The sequence below is a fragment of the Ambystoma mexicanum genome, chromosome 1q (genome assembly GCF_040938575.1).
Source record: "Ambystoma mexicanum isolate Mex_15411 chromosome 1q, UKY_AmexF1_1, whole genome shotgun sequence".
Taxonomy (NCBI): domain Eukaryota; kingdom Metazoa; phylum Chordata; class Amphibia; order Caudata; family Ambystomatidae; genus Ambystoma; species Ambystoma mexicanum.
This window is the reverse complement of record NC_090922.1, coordinates 1,061,475,655-1,061,499,263: the sequence shown is the minus strand read 5'-3', so window position 1 is coordinate 1,061,499,263 and position 23,609 is coordinate 1,061,475,655. Positions and strand designations below refer to the sequence as shown.

The 23,609-nt window shown below is 49.7% G+C and overlaps 1 protein-coding gene across 10 annotated transcripts in view; it reads left to right on the top strand.

The window, feature by feature from the left end:
- Positions 1-23,609, top strand: part of KYAT3 (kynurenine aminotransferase 3) — a 597,660-nt gene that overhangs the window by 179,585 nt on the left and 394,466 nt on the right. For all 10 annotated transcript variants that reach the window (XM_069641743.1, XM_069641748.1, XM_069641750.1 and 7 more), the window contains one exon: positions 20,973-21,031. In XM_069641743.1, coding sequence (XP_069497844.1) covers positions 20,973-21,031 — 59 coding nt within the window. The remainder of the gene's footprint in view (positions 1-20,972; positions 21,032-23,609) is intronic.

The following is a 23,609-nucleotide window of genomic DNA, read 5'->3' as shown; positions in this document are numbered from 1 at the left end:
GGGATGAGGGCCTTTCCCTCCTCAAGAACCCTTCCACGACGCCAGCGAAAAGAGACCGGTACGAGAAAAAGTACCGGGTCCCGGACTCGGCCCCCCTATGCCTCCGGGCGCAGCCTACCCCGGACTCCGTCGTCTCCGCGGCAGCCAGGAAGAAAGCGGGGGGGGGTGCGGCCTCCACGTCGACTTCCCCGCCGGACGGCGAGGGAAAGAAATTGGATGCCATGGGACGTAGAGTCATCTCGTCGGCGGCGACGACGATTAAAGCGGCCAACGCCTTGGCTATCGTGGCCCGCTACGACAGGGAACTCTGGTACAAGATAGCTCCCCTGCTGGATTTTCTGCCGGACGACAAGAGGGCGGAGGCCCTTGAGATCCTGCAGGAAGGTGAGGTGGCCTCGGACCACGCCATCACCGTGGCGACGGACATCGCCGACACTGGGTTCCGCCAGCTGGGCAACGGCGTTTGCCTTCGACGTCGTGGATGGCTCAAGGCTACGGACTTTCGGCAGGACGTCCAGACCAGGGTCCTGGACATGCCCTTCGACGGGAACAACCTGTTTGGGAAGACAGTGGACGATTCCCTTCAGGCCATCAAGGCGGATACTGAGACGGCCCGGGCCCTTGGAGTACTGCAGCAACGGCGGACGCCCTTTCGGAGCGGCGGAGGCAAGGGCGCCTCCAAAGGTTCCGGCGGCGGTTTCGCTTCCTACCGTCAAGCGGCCCGCTCGTCGTCGCAAGAGGCCTACAGAGGACGAGGCAAGTCTGGCGGACCCCGCCGTCGTCGCCAAGGAGGCCAAGGCGGCAAGGCCGCGTCCAAGCAGGATTGAACCGGCCGTGGGGTCGGGCCCCCACCGAAGCACCCCGGTGGGAGGCCGGCTGGCGGGCTTCGTCAGCGTGTGGGAGTCCATCTCCACCGACCGTTGGGTGCTGGACGCCCTGGCCCGGGGCCACGCGCTCGAGTTTCAAAGAAGGTGCCCGCGCGTCCCCCCCGTGGCCAGGAAAGAACTTCACGTCCCTCAACTTCTCCTGGAGGTAAAGGCGATGCTCAGAAAGGGCGCCATCGAACTCGTCCCAAAGAGGCTTCGGGGCTCCGGAGTCTACTCGCGATACTTCCTCGTGAAGAAGAAGACGGGAGGATGGCGCCCCATCCTGGACCTGCGACGCCTGAACAAGTTCATCAAGGCGCAGAAGTTCCGGATGGTCACCCTCCAGCACGTCCTGGGTCAGCTGGAGGAAGGAGACTTCCTATCGTCGTTGGATTTGGAGGATGCCTACTTCCACATTCCCATCCTAAAGGGGCACCGAAAATTCCTCAGATTCGTGGTCCAAGGGCGTCATTACCAGTTCAAAGCCCTTCCCTTCGGACTACGGTCGGCACCCAGGGTTTTCACCAAGTGCCTCGCACCGGTGGCGGCGCAGCTGCGCCGCGAGGGGATTCACGTCTACCCCTACCTGGACGACTGGCTCATCCGCGCCAAGACGAGGGAGCTCGCCGTGGTCCACACGGCAAGGACCGTCCAACTCCTCACGGACCTGGGATTCTCCGTGAACTACGCCAAATCCCACCTGGTGCCCGCGCAAGTCGCACTGTTTCTGGGAGCGAGGCTCGACACAGTGTCCCTTCTGGCCTCCCCGTCGGAGGAGAGGACCAGGACCATCTTGGGCAAGGTGCAACGGATGTTGGTGGCCGACGCGGCCAAGGTGAGGTCCATCAAGTCCCTCCTCGGGATGATGTCTTCCTGCATCTACCTCATTCCCATGTGCAGGCTCCGGATGCGCCCGTTGCAAGAATTCCTGGATGCGCGCTGGATCCAGACGACGGGCAGCTTCGAGGAAAGGATCAAGCTCGACGAGAGTTTCCGACGAGCGATACGGTGGTGGGGCACCCGCGCGCATCTGACGGCGGGCATGGACTTCCAGACCCCAGCCCACCAGGTGACTGTGACCACGGATGCCTCCCTAGAAGGGTGGGGAGCGCACACCTAAAATCTGCACGCAAGGGGACTCTGGCTCCCGACGGAGAAGTCCCTGCATTCAACGTCCTGGAGCTCCGTGCAGTGTTTTGGGCCCTCAGGTCCTTCCTTCCGTCCCTCAAGGGCAAGGTGGTGAGGATCTTCACCGACAACACCACCACCATGTTTTACATCAGGAAACAGGGCGGAACCAGGTCCCCAGCGCTGTCCAAGGAGGCGCAGGACCTGTGGCATTGGGCCGTCGCCCAAGGGATTCTTCTGGTGCCGTTTCATCTGGCAGGGATAAAAAACACCATCGCCGACTCACTCAGCAGGGAGCTGCGCTCGTGCCACGAGTGGGAACTACGGCAGGATCTGGTGGATCGCCTCTTCCGACGGTGGGGCACACCCCAGATCGACCTGTTCGCGACGGCGACGAACACCAAGTGCCGGAGGTTCGCCAGCAGGTTTCCCCAGACGAGGAGCATGGGCGATGCTTTCTCGTTCCCCTGGGAGGGCCTGTTCCTCTACGCGTTCCCTCCCTTGCCTCTGCTAATCCGGCCCGTCAACCAGCTCAAGAGGTCACAGTGCAGGATGATCCTCGTCGCACCTGCGTGGCCGAGGCAGATATGGTTCCCGGACCTTCTGGACTTGTCGGCGTCCCCGCCAAACAAGCTGCCGGCGGACGCGGATCTACTCTCCAGGGAAGGAGGCGCCATCCTCCACCACGACCCGAAGTCGCTGAACTTGCAGGCCTGGCTCCTGCAGCGCTAGAGTTTGGAGGATACGACATACCGGCCGATTGCAGAGAGGTTCTTGCAAAGGCCAGGGCGTCCTCGACTCTTAAATGCTACGGACACAAATGGAAGAGGTTCTCTGTCTGGTGCCACGCACAGAAGATTAACCCTCTACGGATTACGGCTCCCCAAGTACTGCCGTACCTGCTGACGCTGGCCAAAGCTGGTCTGGCACACGCGTCCATCAAGATTCATCTTGCTGCGATCTCCCGATACACCAGAACCACGGGCCGGACGTCCTTGTGGTCTCATCGTCTGGTGAAAGAGTTCATGAAGGGACTGTTCAGATCGTTCCCGCCGGTGAAGGCTCCGGCCCCGGCGTGGGAGCTCAACGTGGTGCTGACCAAGCTCATGGGACCTCCGTTCGAGCCTCTGCACTCGGCCCCGTTGAAGTTTCTATCGTGGAAAACAGCTTTTCTCGTGGCCATCACCTCCGCACGACGAGTGGGAGAGATCCAGGCCCTTTCCTGCAAGGCCCCGTACTTGACTTTCCACGACACGAGGGTAGTGCTCAGGACGCACCCCTCCTTCATGCCCAAGGTACCGTCGGACTTTCATCTCAACGAACCCTTGGTGTTACCTGTGTTCTTCCCGTCGCCTTCGTCGCCGGCTGAGAGGACTTTGCACTCGCTGGATGTAGCTAGAGCGCTGAAGTTCTACGTGGACCGCACGAAAGGTTTTCGGAAGACGTCACAACTCTTTGTGAACTTTGGACCTGTCAATCAGGGGAAGGCTCTCTCGAAGGCTTCCATCTCCAGATGGCTCTCCGGCTGTATCATGTACTGTCACCGGTTGGCAAACCGACCGCTGCCTGGCCGTCCGAGAGCCCATTCCACCAGAGCGATCGCAGCTACCACAGCGTTCCTATCTGGTGTGCCCCTGCTGGACATATGCAGGGCTGCTACGTGGAGGTCGACGCACACCTTCACGAAATTCTACTGCGTCGACCGGGATTCCAGGGAGGAGTCCAGGGTCGGCCAAGCGGTGCTGCGCAACCTGTTCGCCTGAGGTGAGCCTGGTGAGGAGGTAAGATGCTTAATGTTGAGTTGATGTGATGCTTAATGTTGAGCCTTTGCCACCTCCCGTGGTTGTGCATGTGTGTACTGCTATGTATTCTTTATTCATGAGCATGTGAATCCATGCCAGACCCCATGCTGGAGAAGGAACAAGTTACTTACCTGTAACTGTTGTTCTCCAGCATGGGTCTGGCATGGATTCACATGCGAACCCTCCCGCCTACCCCTCTGCGGCTCTTCACTTGGTCATACTGCCACTTCACGTGCTTCCAAATCTGAAGATGGCTGCCAGAGGCGGTGCTTAGGTAGAGGGCAGTCATTGGCTGTGGTCAGTATGACGCAGAGACCAGTGATTGGTTATTACTACGAAAGACAGATCAGAAACGAAACTGATACTGGTTTTTTCTTTACCGAGGATTCCCAGCCTGACGACGGGGAATATTCATGAGCATGTGAATCCATGCCAGACCCATGCTGGAGAACAACAGTTACAGGTAAGTAACTTGTTCCTTCTTCCACCCCGCGTCCGGGCTTCAAGAAGTGCGGGGACTGCGGGTCCAAGATGTCGGGGATGTCGCACAGCACCTGCCTCTGGTGCCTCGGGGAGGCCCATGACATGGATGATTGTGTCGACTGCCAGTCGCTTACGTCAAAGCCTTGCGGGAGCGCAAGAAGAAACTGTCAGTCGGTAAGGTGTCCAAACCCGGAAGTCGAGGTCCGCGGGGTTTTCGACTGATGATTCAAAGGGCGACTCTCTGCATCGTCGTAGGAAATCCACTCGGTCTCGGTCCCCTAGTGGGTCCTGCCACTTCTCTACCTCTTCGAGGCACTCCCAGAAGCGCCGTCATCGGTCGCCTTCCGAGTCCTCATCCGAGGACTCCGCCCGTCGGTGGGTCGCTTATCCCACCAAGCATGCAACGCCGGAGGAATGGGCTTTCTTCGGTAAGAAAATGCTAGTGATTCTCGAATCGCAGGGCACTGGTCCGTCTGCGCCTCCGAGTGGGGTCGATCGTAATCGGACTAGAGACACCGCTCGCTCGCCTTTGGGCTCGGGTGGTCGGCACGATTCACGGGAGCCGTCCCGCTCGGACAAGGGGAATCGTTCTAGTCCTGCCCGTTCCAGGTCCCGGTCCTTGGCGCGCTCGAGACCGTGTGAGCCTGTGATGTCGACGCCTGTAGTGCCAAGGTCGTCGAGGGACTCTCTCGAGGCTCCGCCTCTGAGGAAGTCGTCGACACCATCGGCGCCCAGGTTGTCGAGGGACACGCTTGGGGCTCCGCCCTCGAGGCCTGTATCGACGCCGTCGATGCTGTCGGCGCCGCGTTCGGCATCAACGCTGATTCACTCAACGCCTTTCGAGGCTGTTTCGAGGGGGGTACCCCAGGGCATGGTGGAACCCCCTAGAAAGGCTCTGGCCAAGGTCAAGCATGGCTTTCTTCCCCATTCTGTGCCCAATTTCCGCCATCTTGAGTAGATTTCGGAGGTGGATGAGGGCTCTGATGATGGCATGGTTCCTGATACGGTGCCAGATGAGATTCTCTCGGGCCATAGCCAGATTGAGGACCTCCGTCAGTCCCTGCATGACGCCAGTGATCTGGACACCTCTCCGGAGGTGGAGTTTTGTAGGCCTGAGCCTGGCACCCATGCTGACTCCTCGTACTGGTGCCTTATGTCTAGGGTCACCGAGTACTTGGGGTGGTCTGCTCCCCCAGGGGATTTTCTTCAGGATGACCTCACGGATATCCATGACCAAGGTCCACCACTGACCCGGTACTGCTGTTCCATATGGCTCTACAGAGGAGGGTGGCAGCAGCTTGGACTGCTCTGGAGAGTTTCTCGGCAGTGGGCAAGTCTTTGCCGCGAAAATACCACCCAGCCAGTAGCGACCCCTGCTACTTGGCCAAGCACCCCACTACAGAGAGTTTGGTGGTGCAGGCGGCTACGGCCCCAGCAAAGCAGGCGTCGTATCCTACCATCCCTCCTGATAGGGACGACAAGCGTTTTGATGGTTGGGCAAAGAAAGTGTTTTCTTCAGGGGGTATGGCTCTTCGGGCGGCCAACTCCGTATGTGCCTTGTCAAGTTTCACGCACACTCTGTGGAACTGTGTTTCCTTAGCGGCTGAACATATTCCCGAAGGGGACGAATAGGATGGTTTTCTTGTATGGTCCAGGATGGCAAGGACGCCATGTGGGAGGCCGTTCATTCAGGTTTGGACATGGCAGATTGCGTCAGCCGCTCCATGGCGGCGAGCACCGTAATACGCAGGTTTGCGTGGTTGTGGAAGTCGGGGTTTGCTCCTGATGTGCAGGCCCGGCTCCTCAACATGCCCTTTGACGGTGAACATCTTTTTGGCAGCAAGGCTGACGAGAGCCTTGAGAGGTTGCAGGCCTCCAAAGCTGCAGCAAAGTCGTTGGGCGCTGCAGTTCGCCAACCTCCCCCTTTTCGTCCTAGGGGACAGCAATGGAGGGGAGGTTCCTTTCATTATTACTCATCCTTTGGTAAAGCGAGAGGAGCTGCCAGTCAAAGGGGCCACCGTAGGAGTGCCAGAGGTGGGAAGCAGGGTACTCGAGGTGCCAAGGCCGCTCGGGCAGTTGCCTCTTTGCCCTCAGGCAACGCCGCAGCCGCTTCAGCTCAGTCATGAGGCCATGTCCCATGCTTCGCCGGTTGGGGGAAGGCTGGCGCAGCATCTTGTCGAATGGTGCGCCATTACTTCAGATGTGTGGGTTCTGGAGATCATAGCCCACGGCTACTGTCTTCCCTTTCGGCAGAGGCCTCACAACAATCCACCGGGGAATCTCTCTTTGAAGAGTCTGGATCCGCTCCTTGTGCAGGAAGTTCAACCCATGCTGGAGAAAGGCACCATAGAACTGGTGCCTGTAGCGGAGAGAAACAAGGGATGGTATTCCCCTTATTTTTTGATTTCGAAGAAAGACGGGGGATTGAGACCCATCATGGACTTGCGTGGTTTGAACAAACTCCTCAGGAAGGACAAGTTCAAGATGGTTACTCTTTCTCAAGTTCTCCAGGCCCTTCAACTTCAGGACTGGTTGGTGTCTCTCGACCTGAAGGTCGCTTATTTCCATGTGCCGATCCATCCAAAGCACAAGAAGTACCTGAGGTTCGTGGTTGGCGACTCGCACTTTCAGTTTCGGGTCCGGCCGTTCGGATTGACCTCCGCCCGAGGGTCTTCAACAAGCTCATGGTAGTGGTGGCAGCGCATCTCAGGAAAGGGGGATTCACGTCTACCCCTACCTGGACGATTGGTTGATCGGGGCGCTCTGCCTCATGGCATCCTGCATTCGTCTATTGCCAGAGGCCAGGTTGTGGATGAGATCTTTCCAATGGGCACTCAAGCTCCAGTGGTCTCAGTCCTCCGGCAGGATATCGGACCCTGTTCAAGTGCCGTCCTCGGTCGCCCAGGACCTTCTGTGGTGGGCCGTCGAAGGCAATCCGATGAAGGGGGCTCCATTTTGGCTACCTTGGCCGGAGGTGACGATCGTGACGGACGCATCCTTCACGGGATGGGGAGCTTATGCCAACGAGTTGACAGTCCGCGCCCGTTGGTCTCCGTCGGAGTCCAGACTCCATATCAATCTGTTGGAGCTGAGGGCCGTCAGGCTTGCCCTGAAGGCTTTTCTGACGACTGTGCGAGGGAAGAATGTCCTGATCCTGACGAACAACACAGTGGCCATGCACTACCTCAACAGAAAGGGGGGGCAGGGTCACTTCTTCTGTGCAGGGAGGCGATGCAGCTCTGGTTCTGGGCAATCCAGCAGGAAGTTTCGATCGCGGGGGTTCATCTGACCGAAGACGAAACCGAGACGGCGGACGCTCTGAGCAGGCAGAACGCCATCTCGCACGAGTGGGAGTTGGCTCAGGAGATTCTCCTGGAGATCTTCGCCCTTTGGGGGACCTCTCGAGTGGATCTCTTTGCCTCCAGTGTCAACCAGAAGTGCAGAAGGTTCTGCTCGCGGGAATTTCCTCCAAGAGGAGCCTTAGGATACGCGTTTGTGGTGGAGTGGTCATTCCCACTGCTGTATGCGTTTCCTCCAGTCCCCGTTATCCCGCAAGTGCTGCGGAGGTTACGAAGGTTCGGTTCCCGGATGATCCTCATTGCTCCGGCATGGTCCCGGAGGACGTGGTACCCGGACCTTCTCGACTTGTCCATCGGCCCTCCATGTCGTCTTCCCTACCGAGACGATCTGCTCTCACGGGAGGGGGGTCAGGTTCTCCATCCAGAGGTCAGATCCCTCAACCTTCACGCTTGGTTTCTGAAAGGTTGAGGTATAAGGATTGGGACCTCCCTGTAGACTTGATGGAGGTGTTGCTTTCGGCCAGAAGGCCCGCACCAAGTCCCTGTATCGTTGCCGTTGGAGAAAGTTTTGCGACTGGTGCAGGGTTAAGAATGTGGATCCGTTTTCATGTGACATTCCTATGGTTCTGTCTTTTTTGCTTTCTTTAGCCCACAGGGGCTTGCAAGTGAGTACCGTTAAAGGTTAGCTGGCGGCGCTGTCCATATTTAAGCGCTTGTCTGAAGAGTGTTCTTATTTTAAAATCCCTTAATTTCTCAGTTTCTAAAAGGGCTCACTAATGTGTTCCCTCCATCACCTTTCCAGGTGCCTGGTTGGGATTTGAACCTTGTCCTCAAGTTTCTGATGCGTGCTCCGTTTGAGCCTTTGCACTCGTGCCCTTTGAGACTGTTAACTCTTAAAACCGTATTTTTGGTTGCGGTCACTTCCGCTCGCAGAGTGAGTGAGTTACAGGCACTTTCAGTTAAGCCACCCTTCACTGTATTTCATAAGGACAGGGTTGTCCTTAGAGTTCGTCCTTCCTTTCTTCCGGAGGTGGTGTCGGAATTTCATTTAGGCCAGAAGGTTATTCTTCAGCATTTTATCCTCCTCCGCATCCTGGTAAGGAAGAGGAGAGGCTCCATAGGCTCAATCCTAGGAGAGCTTTAAGCTTTTATATTTCACGCATGTCCCGGGTCCGAGTGGACGATCAACTCTTCATTGGTTACGCTGGAAAGCATTTGGGAAAAGCTGTGACTAAGCAGTCTTTGTCTCGCTGGATTATTCTGCCAATTTCTGAATGTTACCGCTTGGCGGGTAAGGAACCACCAGTCGGCTTGCGGGCCCATTCTACCAGGGGTATGGCTGCCTCTACTGCCCTATAGAGGGGTGTTCCTATTTGTAACATCTGTGATGCAGCCACCTGGGCTTCGGTCCATACTTTTGTATGTCACTACTCCCTCGATTCCATCCGTGGGCAGGATCTGGCCTTTGGCAAGGCGGTCCTTTGCTCCGCAATTTGATTGGGCATTCTAAATTTCTGTATTCTAAATTCTTTTCCCACCTCCTTGCATTGGTACTGCTTTGGGAGTCTGTCATAGATATGGAATACGATGGAGGACCCAATCCCCTCGAAGAACAAGTTACTCTCTTACCTGGTAACGTTCTTTCGATGGGATGGTCCGACGACGTATTCCATATCGCTCCCTCCCTGCCTTCCCCGCTACAAAATTTCTTATGCGATTGCAGCTTACGTTTCCACAAGGTTTTGTGTGGTCAGACTGGCAGAAGACTGGTGCCACACGTTCTGGCAAAAAACTACAACTGAGGCTACGTGCGTCCTACTTATAACATCCAGTGATGTCAGCCGTCGGAGGAGGTCCTCAGGGGCAGCGTATCGATGTCATCGACGCAGGACGCAGACACTGAAAGACTTTCCGAAGCAGCACAGCTGTGGTGATTACTGTCATAGATATGGAATACATCGGCGGACCATCCCATCGAAAGAAGGTTACCAGGTAAGAGAGTAACTTGTTCTTTGGTGACCACTTTACCACAATGACCCTCGTGGGCATTGAGGAAGTGGCTCCAATCATTCTGCCCTCTCTGAGAACAAAGTCTTGAGAGCAGGACTCTCCTGCCTTGCATGCAAGTCTCACAGTAGAGAGCGTCACTCTCCTGGGAGAAGCAATCCTCTGGCGGGATTTGGGCACCCCAGGTCAGTTGGCATGACAGTATGTAAATCGAGAAGCTGAAGGGGACAGAGACGAGACACTCGACCAACCCCCCCCACCCCTCCACCCCCAAACTAGCCACCAGCAGGGCATTGACCTCTCAAGTAAGATGCCTATCGTTAAAAAGAAACTCATTTCAACTTTCAAGCTCGCATTTGTGCAGGCCGCATTATAGATGGGTAGATGTGATGGGTGCTGGATTCTCATTCCATCCCCGAAATGCCCCTCTGTGTAGCGTCAACGCTGTGGTCGCAGCACCCCCCGCCCCTGCCGTGTAAGGACCTGGTGTCCATTGCTGCGCAAGCTAACAAGCTCCCCTGTCTGGGTGTGCATCACACGTGAGCGGGTCCTGTCCCCCCTCGCTCTAACGTTGGGAGCATCCCTCACCTGTGCGTGCGTTCAGGTGCCTCTGCTGTGCGTCCCATCTCACACCCTGTAACCCTCAGAGCTTTGTTATAATTGACATGTTCAAAGCCTCTGTGCAAATCTGGAGTGCTGGACTCAGCTGTGCTGCAGCTGCGATCTTCTATAATAGCGGGAGAGCTCTCCTGTGTCCCGAGGTTCTCCCAACAGCTGTGCACCCACCTGGGCCCCTCTGTGCAATATTGAGGTGTTTCTCACCTGTGTGCGGATCAGTGACTTCGGTTGCAAGCCCTGTGCGATTTCTGCCTCCTGTACACAGACATGTTCTACAGCTTTGATGTTCACGGGTTTCTTTCAATTTCTTTTTTTTCCGCACAGTCAGGAAGCAACGGTGGTTCACTCTGCCTGCCTGCTTTGCGAGGCTCTGAAAGTATGGGGGAGGCTCTGTGGCTGCATGCCCTCCTTGGGCTAGCCCTGTCTGATAGCCGCCCTCCCCACAGGCTGATCTTTGCATCCGGTGCAGTACACGCTGCTTTATTGGCCTGACAAAGCTGGGCAGGGATTGCCAAAGTAGGGTTTAACTGCAGCTTCGAGTAAGTTTTGCAGTAAGCATCCAGCCGAAAACTAATATCTGCTTTTCGGCCGAATACTTACTCAAACCCCTACACAGAAGCTGTCGCTGCTCGATTCCCTGGTGGGGGGATTATCTGTCCTGGTCTAGGTCCCTCACGCAGTTGAAGTCACCCCCCACAAAAAAGAAAAGATTCCCATTATGGTGTTATTTTAGCGCACAGCATATTCCGGTGTGCAGGGATCCCATGATTGGGGAAATAAGAATTGACTATGCATACTTCTACTTCCTCTATGTAACCCCTTAGTATCAGGTACCTTCTATCTGCGCCATCTTCCATACCAAGTAGCCGGAAGGGCACAGTGGCGTTAATCTACTTAAAGACCCCGCGAGCATACTTGGAGTATGCCACTACGTATCTCTCCCCAGCGCTCTCGCCTTCGCCATAATCGCTTCTAGTGCTTGACTATCTTTGCTGCCATCATCCGAAGCCTTCACTTCATTCTTTGTTGTGGTGCTGCCCTGCGATGTGTCTCGGGGGCCTAGCTGCATTAAAGGAGTCCATGATCGTAGACTTCAGTTTCTCTTTAGATGGGGACATGCCCTTGTTTGCTTACGTAGAGATAAGTTCCTAGCAGTGGTCTGGTGCTTGCCTCTGCTGGTACTGTGTATTTATCTGTCTAAGTATGATGTACGTGGGTACTACCAGTTCCCAGCTGCGCCCGTGTTTGCTGTTCGTTAGGCTGCTCTTGCAATATTTTTGGGGTTGCACTTGCGCGTCTATTAATGCTGCCTTCGTGTCTGCGGCACTCTCACATTGCCTTTAGGTGAGCATATCATACAGCGTCACTGATTGCCCCCCTTGCATTCCATATCTGGAAACTCCCGTTGTCTGTCTTCAGCTAGTCATTGCTGTGACCCAGATATAGGGCCAGAGGGTCAACTCGCACAGCAGACCTCCGTGCTGCACTAATCTGTATGCGCAGTGGTTCAGAAGTTCACAACCACCACTTGACTTAGCGCTTATCCAGCCACCTGTCCGTTCCGCCTCGGCGTCTTGTTTCCTTCCCCGGGTGTGATGGTGTGCCTCCTCCCTCCACAGCCTAGGCTATCCCTTGTGCGTGCAGCTAGTATGCCTGCAGCAGTTTGTTATGCGCCACCAAATTGTTGCTTGTTGTGTGTGAACTCCTCCAACGACGCACCCTTGCAGCCGTTCGTTGCCTTATCGTGTCTTGTGCGACACTGCCACTGCTCTTTCAGGCAGTGTTTGACCACCAGTACTGTATACCGGCATATCAGTCTATCATTCCCGGATGGGTCCGTATCCTCAGGTTGTGCTTGCCACTTAATGTCTCTTGCTTTATAGTGGGGCTACCCACTCGTCAAGCCCTCCAGTTTTCAATTACCTCACTGTAGCCCCATATGCCACTTCGACCTCAGCCTACTCCATGTTCGCCCTTCTGTTCATCTTTGAGTCAGTGTCCCAGTTGCATAAGTAATTCTAGCATCATTCAACAACCCCATTTAGGGCGCACTCATGCACCCTTGATGCTACGCCGCAGGCTCCTTCCTATTGTGCACTGTCCAGGCTCCCTCTGTAATAGTCTGCGGAGATGCTTCGTTGTTCTGTGGGGGAGGGTCCCCTGCTGATGCGGCTTACCTCGCCTACTGGTGTTGCAGTTCCCGGAGCATAGCCCCTTCCTGTGCCCTCAGTTGAGGGAGAAGACGCAAGCTCCCAGGCACAGTCCCTCATTAAGGATCTTGTGGCGTAATTTGCCGAGCCTCAAGTGCTGGCTATTGTCTCACCTCGTATTTCTGCAATGTGTGACCCGCCACACTATTAGTAGCCAAAAGACAGCGCTTCATGTTCCCCGCACTGTCTTTGTCTGCAGGCCTCTAGTTTGCTGTTATCTCAACCTTCAATCCATTGCACTGTTTCCTTGGGCCTTACAGCTACAGACCGCTTATAAGGAGCATGCTTTCCTCTTGTAAGGGCTCTGCGTATCTTCAGGAGCCGCCACCTCTGTTGCCCACAGCAGTATTTCTCGCTGTGATCTTGCGTGCGCCCATGGCTTCTTGCAGGCGCAACCCATCCGCTTGGCTTGCTCCATCACCTTTCGCCCTTTGGGGCTGGGTTGTGCCGTGCGCCGGCGAGAGCCACCTGGTCTCCCCATCGGGCTTGCTTCAGCATCGCTGCAGCATCCGGCTCACCATGCCTCTCGCAGTCAGGATCTCTTTTGGCATGATGTTGCTCTTCACTTCGGTGAGACTGCGAGAGGGCGCCAGATCGCCTGTCCTTGCGTTCTGCAGTCTTCTCCCACCAGATTGAGAGTAGCCTGCTTTGCTTCCCGCTGCCTCAGGTCAGGCTTGCCTCCTCGCTGGTCACTGCCCCTCCTCCTCCTCAGTGCTTAACTGTGGCAACGCCCGCCATCTTGCCCGTGCAGGTCCCCTTACTTGTGGGCTCCTTTTCTCAGCGGTATAGCTCCGATTTTTGCCAGCGTTTTGAGTCAGAGCTGGGGAATCGCTTCTTGGGTTCATAGATGTATTTGGTGTCTTGTAATTCACCGTCCACCACTGATTTTGAGGATCAAAAACAGGATCGTGACGGGAGCTCTATCCACGCACGACTTCTCTCCATGGGCTCCGGCCACGCCCCCATCAATGCATCTCATATGCTTCAATTAATGTATTGACAACAGAGATTAACTGAGTAATTCAAAACATTTGCTAATTATGCATTTTAAATATATTGGTCTTCCTAACAGATTTGATCAATGTGTACGACTGATCAAGTTTACTAGTGACTTGCTCCTCCTATCTGTTCCCATTCAAAATAAAAATAGAAACGTAGGATTGATTTCAATGCAAATTTCTCCAATTAATAATGCACCACAATGTTGACCGGCCTAGTATATAAGACCTGATGGGCACCTTACTGTGAGTCTGTTTTTTCACGGATTCGAGCGATTCCTCCACAGAATGAAGTCTGAGGTTTCGTCCAGAGACTGATGGTCCTGAAATACCTTTGTTTCGAAAGATGCCCAAAGTTTAGCATTCGGAAATACAAAAAGGAGCATGTGTAACAATGACCTACTGTCACTAAAGATGGTGGAAAAACCTCACTCTGCAAGATGATAATTAGTCATATTTTACATCCTTCTTGGGTCTTTAAATGGAGGTCTATGTCTTTTTAATTAATACATCTCTTTAATGTTAGGTTAATTACACTTTAGTATAAACTGTTGCCACTGCAGAATTGATTTCTAGCACTGCAGAACTTATTGTCCATGACCCTTCGTATGTGCCCGTTCATACATTATATGATGTCTTTCTTTTTTTTTTTTCCCCCTAACCATCGGGTGCTTGTCATGTTTCTCAGATCACTTCAGTGCGTTTACGAGAAATTAAGTCTTTAAACAAAACTTTTGTGGAAGGAAATTGATATGGAGATATACATGTGAACAGAATTTAGGCAAAGTGAGGTGATCTGATTTGTCACAGTAAAACATTGAAATTCAACGTATGTGGAAAGTGATGAGCATCTTAACTGTTTGTTCCCCATGAATCCATTTTGTATCTCATTTTGAATCCCTTCTGTGAGAAGATGGTCTGGGTTTAGCAAAGGGGAGCATGCCAAGTTAAGATGCTGATCACTTCCAACACCCACTGAATTTCAAGGGTTGTGTTGCGACAAATCGGATCACTTTCACTCTGTTAACTAAAATACGTTCACAGAATTTTAAGGCTTTTGTTATGCTATAGTTTCTTCAGGGCTCACTTCCGTGACCTTCGGCCAGGCCACTGCAGGTGTTGCAACAATGATTTTAGAGACTGAAAACCATACCTTCACCCTAATACCTTACCAGATCCTACTTGTCATAGCCCATGTCCGTGGCCAGCGGCCTCAAAGTGCACTACTCTTCGGTCTTTGCCAGTGGCCAACCAGCCATGGCCTTCCGACATGCTTACTGTCCATGTTGCGCCAAATGTTATACACAAAGTGATTTAGCCAGCGGCCACACATCCTTTGTCTGTGTCCACATGTGGCACCAATTATTAAAAATACCCATATCCCCTATCCAAGACCCAGTGGTCCAGTTACAATGTTGCTGTCCTCTATTTCAGCGATAATACAGAGTATGTCAATTCCTGCGGTAACAGCAAAATTCTCAAAACATTAAAAAGTGCTCCCTGACACTCACTGTGTGCCCCTCCACTCTTTTCTTGGTGCCCCTGTGATGCTTGAGCTAAAACATGGCACTGGTGTGCAGTGCATTCTGGGGGCACTCAGAGCCATAATGGATATTTATTCCATGCCTCAGTGAAAAGCTGCACTTGCTTTGCTTTCAATGTTATTCGTTGCTGAGCCTGGTATGCAGGCCTCAGCCAAGGACACAGCGCTGGGAAAGCTGGGATTCACAGGTGCCGGCTGGTAACCGATAAGAAGGTAATTCCCGTGCCAAGGTTGAAGATGAATTATGGAATTGTTTTCCGTGGTACTTTAGAAGAGGGAAGCTTTAATCCTTGGGGTTACTGTCGATTGGCCCGGCCGGCAACCAACAGTCACTCATCAATGCGCAAGTGCTAATGCCAGAAGGTTCGAGAAATTACCACCCCTTTTGAGGAGGGCATAAATGCTGAGCTCTGGAAAGGTCAGGTGGGAAAAACACAAAGACCTCAGTCGGAGGGGGGGGCGCCTTGTTCCGACCTTCCTGTGGGCTGTTGTGCTCTGAGCCTGGCTGTTACTGGGGTCTTCCAGCCGCTTCTGGCGAGATGAGGGATTCAGTCACGCCCATGGTGATGTATTCTTTCTAATTCACTATATTTTCTGTGATTTATTTCTGTGTTATCAATTGTTGCTTATGTATGCTTAACTATGAATAAATAGCCGTATAAGTGCTCATTATCCTCTAAGTGCGTGTCTGTTTGTGAGTTATTGTTCCGTCTACCTGCGTTAAAAGTATTTGCTCTGCTCGGCAAATGTACTGGTGATAAATAACTGTCCGTGCACTCTTGGCGACCAATACAGCGCCCCCCTCTCCGCTTGTGTGATGCATTTTCTTTTTCAAGTGCGCCTTGCAACGTTGCCACAAAAGTAGCACTAGATCCCCCTCACCCCTGATGAGCCAAAAGTGTTCTCCCTCAAATCGGCTCCCAGCCCACCCCAAACTCCCCCACTGTACTTGTTGTCCTCTTTCCTCTTCTCTACCTGGAGATATGAATACTCCCTGTTTCCTCTTCCAAATGTTATTTTGAGTGCTTTTCATGTTCTGCTTCCCTTGATAATCTCATGGGAATCACTTGCATCAAGCAGAAAAGTCTGATTTTTAGTTCTGAAAAGCCTCTCTGCCACAAAGTACCATGGGAGATATATAAGGGGAAATCTCCCTCCCCATCAAAGTATTTATTTTAAAGAGTACTGGACAGATTTACCCCAAACCACCAAAAGGCACATCTGTAAAATGTTTGCCCAATTTATTTCTTTGGTGAAAAAACGTCCACCTGTTTTTAGAGCCACATGTGTTCATGAATCGGATCCTTTTTTTCCTCTATTGGAAAAAGAATGGGCTTAAACCAGAATTTAAAAACAATGTTTGGGTCATTACCTTTTTAACTCATTTTCATTATAATTTCCATTTGGGAGTATCCATTTTTCAAGTAGCAAAAACATTGACGATTTTGAAATCATTCAGTTTCTTTAATTGAGAACCACATAGTCATTGATTTGCTAGAACACTGGTGTTCCACGTGTCGATACTTGGTAAATTTATGGTAGATCTATGGTTGAATGTGCTGCATCAGCCGAAAAAAGAGGGGCTACATTTGTTTATCTAAGAACGTACCTGTATCGCCCCTGCCAGCTTCCCTGTGGAATCTTAGTATCTACGTGATCTAACCGCGGATGATTTCACCACGGCCGGAAAGTTTGCATGAGAAATGTGCGAACCACAAAAGGTTTGCACATTTCCCATGCAAACACACGTTAAAACCCCTACATATCTCACCCCCACCCACACCCACTACACACCCCCACCCTCAAAACACCCCCACCCACGCCCCCCAACATACACAAACCCCACTTAGCTTTTTCTACACGCTGATTCCCTGCAGCACCAGTTCCCTTTCACTTCTCCGTGATCGGTAACCGGCGCCTTAGGGTTTTTAAAAAAAATTTGAATTATTTTTTTTATACTTAACCTACAATGCTACCACCAAAGGTTCGAACTTTTGGTGGTAGCATTTTTATTACTTTTTGCCCATGCAAACATTTATATGCGTGAAAAATGTAAAATACCCAAATTTAGACCACACAGATTCGTTGTAACTGGAGCAATGCGACAGCGCCACCAGGAGCCTTCTCATGAAGCATCTGACAGGGATAAACTGCATACAGTACTCACAGGATACATTGCTGGTACTCTGAGTAGAAACCACTCTTGCAAAAGTGACACATGGCTTTCCTGCATTTGTGGCATGTACACAGCTTAAAATGGCCAAAAGTAGCCTAGGCCTTGCTTTGGAAGGTGGTGTCCCGTTCGCTCCTTTTCTTCCAGGAAAGCAGTGAAACTGATGCCAATTCTTCCAGCACATTTCTTTTCGGGGGTCAAAGGCATTATCAGTTCCATCAAAATGTTACTTCTGGATTGTAATCTTTTCTTTGCGCCACTTTCTTAGGGTTCTAAAATTAGAAAATGATATGAACAATTATTTCAGTCAATCAATAATTACTGCATGGAGCCTTATTTTGTTTCTTTTTAAAAGTTTGAGCCTGATTATATCCCCATGAAGGAGACACGTGTCTAAAACATGTACCATTGTAGCATTTCTTGCAAATGAATCATGAGTGAATCAAACTATGTCTGAGACTATAGTAGGCCATCTGACTTTTTTGTTTTGTATTTACATATGTATTGAAAGTTTAAAATATTACAGCAAAACAGCATACCAAATACATAAACAATCCCACCCACCTTCGCAGTAGTGTTAAGTACAATAACATTACACCAAGTACATGAAATATAATATTGCTATTGAAGCATAGATTTATAAATCCAAGAATCTTTCCCACATTTGTTCATAGAGGTTACTTTTCTTATTCCTTTACATGATCACTCTCTATACTGTTGACATTTGCTGGAAATCTAACAGCCAAGCTGACACAGAAGGCATTTGCTCACTCTACCATTCACGCAGTATTCTTTTTTTTTTGTGCAGAAATTGATGCTCTGAAGAACCAACAACACTGTGGGAAAGACAGATCCGCTATCTAATCCTCTTCCCCATGGATAATACTTGCAAAATCATAATCCATATCAATCATCAATACTGTTCATTGTCAACGTAACGCCTTTCCAGATCTCTGAAACTGCTACACTCCCATATCATGTGCTTGATTGATCCCACTCTGTGTTTGCATCTCCAACAGGCCTCTGATTGTAACTAGCCCTTTTCATACAGTTTCTGTGGCATCCAGTAAACCCTGTTCCAGAATTTTATCTGTCTAGCTCTTTCGCCTAGATTTAATGATGTGATTGGCACATTCTTACATATACTATTCCACGTGCTCACACTCCTCTCTGAGCCCATCACTTTATTTGTCCAGTAACTTCCCATTAGTTTCCTTGTATTGTGATAAATGTTTGTAAACCTTTGAGGCTGTGTGTCCATCCAACTTGAATTCTCGCCTATCCATCCAGTCTTTGCCCTATTCAGGAATTCTATTCCCCACAGCTCACTTCAGTCTTCGATATTCCTCGAATTTAAGACCCTTTTTATTAGTTATTCTGTTATAAGTGATCCATTTTTTATCTTCAAATAAGTCGTCCAGCTATTGGATATCGCTCAAAAGCAAGTTTGGCTAAAGCGACGTATTCCATTCTAGCTTAATCTCTGGATTTAGCCACAACAATGAATTACTAGAACTGGAGACATCCTTATTGGTTTGCTTCATTAGGCCTGTCCAACATTCCCTCAAGAATTTCGATGGCGCATCCGATTTGCATCCATTTGCATCTTCCGATGTCTGTATCACCCTGGGTTCCAGAGGAGTACACCTACAAGTTCAGCCTGCGTCCAAACATCCGTCGAATTTTCAATAAATGGAAGCGAATGTCTTACACTGATAGCCAGGTGGTAATTTGCAAAGTCAGGGACTGCCAATCCACCAGTTCCAGACGGTAATTGTAGTTTCCAAAGCTTCAGGCGAGGTTGTGTCCCATCCCACAAGAATGACTGGATCAAGCTTTCTATTTTCTTTATTGTTTACATTTCCCCATAGAATCAGTCTCAAATGTATTCCACCTATGCAGGTCAGTTTCCAGGTTTTCAGGAACTTGATACAAATTCACATCCATCATACAATCCACTTCCTTTGTTAACCAAATGCCCAGATATCACATTTTCTCCGGGCACCATCTGAAATCATAATTACTCAACCGTCGACTGGTACATGCTTTTGAAGCTGGCATTGCGTCAGATTTTGACCAGTTTATTGTGTAACTGCAGTACTCATGAAAAATGTTAATTTGGCTCATTTTTGCCGGGAAGATGTGTCTACAGTTTGTAACACCAGAAGCATATAGTCCTCATGCAGCCATAGTTTTTATGTGGCCTCTCTGAATTGCACCCCTTGGATCAAGGGATCTATTCTAATCTTAGCTGCTAATGGCTCCATTGCAAGGGCACATAGCAGTGGGGAGAGAGGACATCCTTGTCTTGTTCCTCTTCCCACTTCAAGTCCAACTGATGAAAGACCATTTGTATTCACACTTGCGCCGTTGGTCTTGAGTACAATAGTTGTACCCAACGAATTATGCTTTCTCCCAATCTGAAACCTTCTAAAGTGGCCATGAGGTATTCCCATTCAATGCGATTGAACACTATCTGTGCGTCCAGTGATAACACTGCCACCTCAGTCGGTAATTTCCTGCTTTCATACAGGGTTCGTATCAATCTGCACATTCTTGGATGCATGTCTCCCTTTAACAAAACCTGCTTGTTCTTGGTCGACGATTTCGGGTAACAGGTTCTCCAATCTCATTGCCAAGGCCTTTGCAAAGATCTTATCAGTGTTAATCAGACTTATTGGTTCTGTAGCTACTCCAATTCACCAAAGGTTTGCCTTGCTTCAAAAATAAGGAAATGGTGGCATGCCTAGTGGTAGGAGGAAGCAAACTGGTGTTTAGCGAGGAATGCATTTACTAAATACAACTGATTACAAATGTTTTGCTCTCGTTTTCTTGTGCTGAGCTGTAAACATTTTTACACATACATTTTGTTAGCTAGTGCAATTTCTTAGTGGGTAAATCCCCATAATGCAGAGGTCTGACGTCTGTAATTGGAGGATTCCAGGGTTCGAATTGCAGCAGGCCTGACTGAGTCTTTCATTCTTCTGGTGTCCATAACATTTTATCCATAATTTAGTTGGTTGACAGTAACTCCTACGATGATGGCTGGCTTTAATAATATAGCACATGCCCAGGTGGCAGGAAACTCCCTATCAGCCAGGAACTATCTTCAGCTCCTGCTTCATAAATCCATATTTCAGTCTCTGTATTATCCATAAGGGCAACCAGAGTTACTGTCCAACTTCACCTAAAGAGAGACAGACTGCGGCGAGAGAACACAGTGGTGGCAGAGAACGAAGTAGAATTAACCTGCGTCAGTGATGCAATGTCGATGGATGAAGGGATGAGGTAGTGACAGTGAGGGACATGAGGACAGACAAAGATAGATGATGGCCATATGAGAGGTAGCAGCAGAGGAGTTTGGGGGTGGGGGGAGAGACTGGATCAGGGTACAGTAAATAAAATGGGAAGAACTGTGGAACACAATGGTGACAGAGGAATGAAGAGAGTATGGCAACAATAGAATGCTAAGCTTTTCACAGTTTCGCTTGAAGGATCCACATCAGTTGAAAATCGTACAACATTTTGTGAATATCTAAAGTAATTGTTCCTCCACTCCATTATTTCCCTGCTCCTTTCTTTGGCGAGTGCACATCTTACTTTTGTCACTTTCTTCAGGGCTTAAAAACCCCATAGCTAGGTTTGCACTTTACAAGTTGAAATAATTTAATGATGGAAGGGTGAGAATAAAACCTTGGTCAAGCACATAACTGATATAGAATTGCAATACTGATATAGTAGTAAAATGAATTTTTGTAAGCTATAACTTTACTTTTTATTGTACATATTCTCTAGGGATTTAATTTGAATAACTATTGATTTGTGTTTCTATATTTTTCTTGTAGGTCATGTCCCAAAAGCACAGAAATGCTAAGCGAATTGAAGGCCTAGATTCTAATGTCTGGTAAGTTGAGAGACAATTTGAACTGTGAGTTTAAAATATGAGATCTGCCTGCTGATTATAAACAGACAGGAGAACATGGTACATCATTCTTAAGAGCTGGTGTATGAGCAGACTGATGGTGAAACGGTTGAGTGACGCCATAGAGATATATAGGGTCAGCTCATGCCAATGTAGACACTATCGCATTGGTTGTATTTCCTGTCTTTCCTGTGTGCCTTCCATGAATGTAATCTTGGATCAGTGAGGACTGTGTGATGTCCTGCTCCTGTGTTTTCTTCCTATGCATTTTAGATTTGTTGGGTAGGGCAGATAAATCTAACCTCACTGGTTGATGGATGCCCGGTCCTCTGATTCATTCTGCCCTTCTCAGACGTAAATCTACTTCACTTCTGCCCATCTATGACTTGCCTGCCTCCTGAAGTGTCTGACCTGCAAATAAAGATACTTGCCTTACTACTATGGACTTGGACTGGTTCCTGCATCATCCAACATAACAAATGTGTATAATTGGACCAAAGTTGTGACCTGACTTGACAGTTGAGAGACTGCGTTAAATTGGATCAGCTACTGTCAAGTGTGAGGGGTCAGTAATGCGATGTAGACAACTCTTGTAGTTTTCTCAAAGTATGACATTTTACTAAAGTAAATGTTTTCAAATAAAGCCTTGCTTGCCCCTCTCTACCGAGGAATTCCCTACCTAGTGAAAAGGCTAAGGGAACAATTTCTAGCATGGGTAAACTTGCCCTCACTCTAAACAACAAACATTCAAAGAATATTAAGCAACTCAAGTTAATAAAAAAATATAGGGATGACCTTTGCGTGTCCTGGGTAAGAAACTTTTCCCCAGGCTTTAGAGTCAACTTCAAAATGTTCAAAAGAAGAGTCTTGAACAAGTTCTTATCAGTTCCAAGTCGAAGCAAAAATCCACTGGCAACAATTCTTTGGTATTGGTTGAAAAGATCCCCTTTCCAATTCCAGTAAAGAGAATAGCACCAATGGTAATCCTGTTTTATGATGATAAATTGTCTTCTCTTCAATATTATTTGACACAGCTCAAAAGAATATGTAATATTTACTTTCAGGACTTCGCTAGCATCAGTGTTGCAATTGGTTAGGACTTCTTCAGTACATTTGGTATATTTGTCAGGATGCTTCTCTTTGGGTTGCTGCTTCCCTTTTAACAACCACCCTTCTACTGTTGCTACTGTGATAAGTCACCCTTGTCCCACAGTATGCCACTACTTATAACCACTTTAATGTGACATTCGCTGACAACTTTCTATACCACCACTGTTTAGGTCATTTTACCACTGCTTTGTATTTCTGAATTATCAGGCCCTGTCTGACAAGACACTTCGACCTCTTCTGTTAGCAAGGCACTCTTCCCTACAATTACTCCCTAAAAGTGGGCAGCCTCACTGCCTCTTCTGTCTGTCTGCCACACAAATAACCTTATTCTGCCCACAAGATTTACTTCCTCTCAGTTTCAGCAGTGTTAGCATTACAGATTAATGTCTGAATATTCTTTACACACACCCAGATATCTTGGGCGGCTGAACTGTTGACCACTTTAGAGTCAGTAGATGGCTTTTAACAAGACTGGTTTCACTATGAAAAGGGTTTGCCTTTTGGCTTGGGTACTGCTTGTTATTCTCTTCAGTATTGTGTACTCCGAACTTCTTGGAAAAATAAAGAGTCATTTCAGGACACAATACAAGATTCAGTCTTCAGAGTGAAACGTATTTGGCCCCACGCGACTACACCTTGAAGTTAGATGTTTAAACTTAGTGATGAATAGAATGGTATTCCTGTATAGCGTTAAAGGAGACAACTTCAGACTTCCTTCTGGAAACACAATTGGTCACACGCGACCTTCCTTTGTTGCAGTTTTCACTTAGTATTACTTGTAACTCTTGTACAACGTCAGTGTTAGATATTCGGAATGGATTTAACAAGCGTTCCTTCTACACAATTAAGACACGTGACCACTCCTTAATACAAACTGAGTTCAACAATGGATGTAATAGCTCTTCCTTCTCACGCAAATATTACAGCTTTAAGAATAAGCATGAGTGCTACAATTCCATTGTCAATGGACAGTTTCAAGATATTGAACAACTTTGACTTGCTTTAAACTTTATGCAAGTTACTTTGGAGCTGGAAACAGTTACTGGCAAGGCTTTTGGAGTGAATCTGAACGCAGTGCTTCACTCACCGGCTTCAGGGATGCTGCGGTTGCGGGTTGCACTGCTTCCCTCTGACTTCCTCAAACACTGCTACTACTTGCTCACTTGGGACCCATACCCTTCTCCAGTACTGGTGTCTCTGGTCTGGCCACCTTAATTGGGAGTTCCTCTTACTCCTGAGCCCCTCGGCTTGCCTTTTGCTTCTGGCCTTGGGCTCCTGCACGGTCACTGCTATGCAATCACATAATCTTGGCTCACAGGGGGAAAACTTCAATTCCAGCAGGTCTTCCTCTGCAATAAAGGTTTTGGGAACACAGGACCCTCTCAGAACTTGCAGATTAAATCTGTTGTCTTGACTTTCTGGCGTCCCTTCTGTGCTCCCACATTCTCGT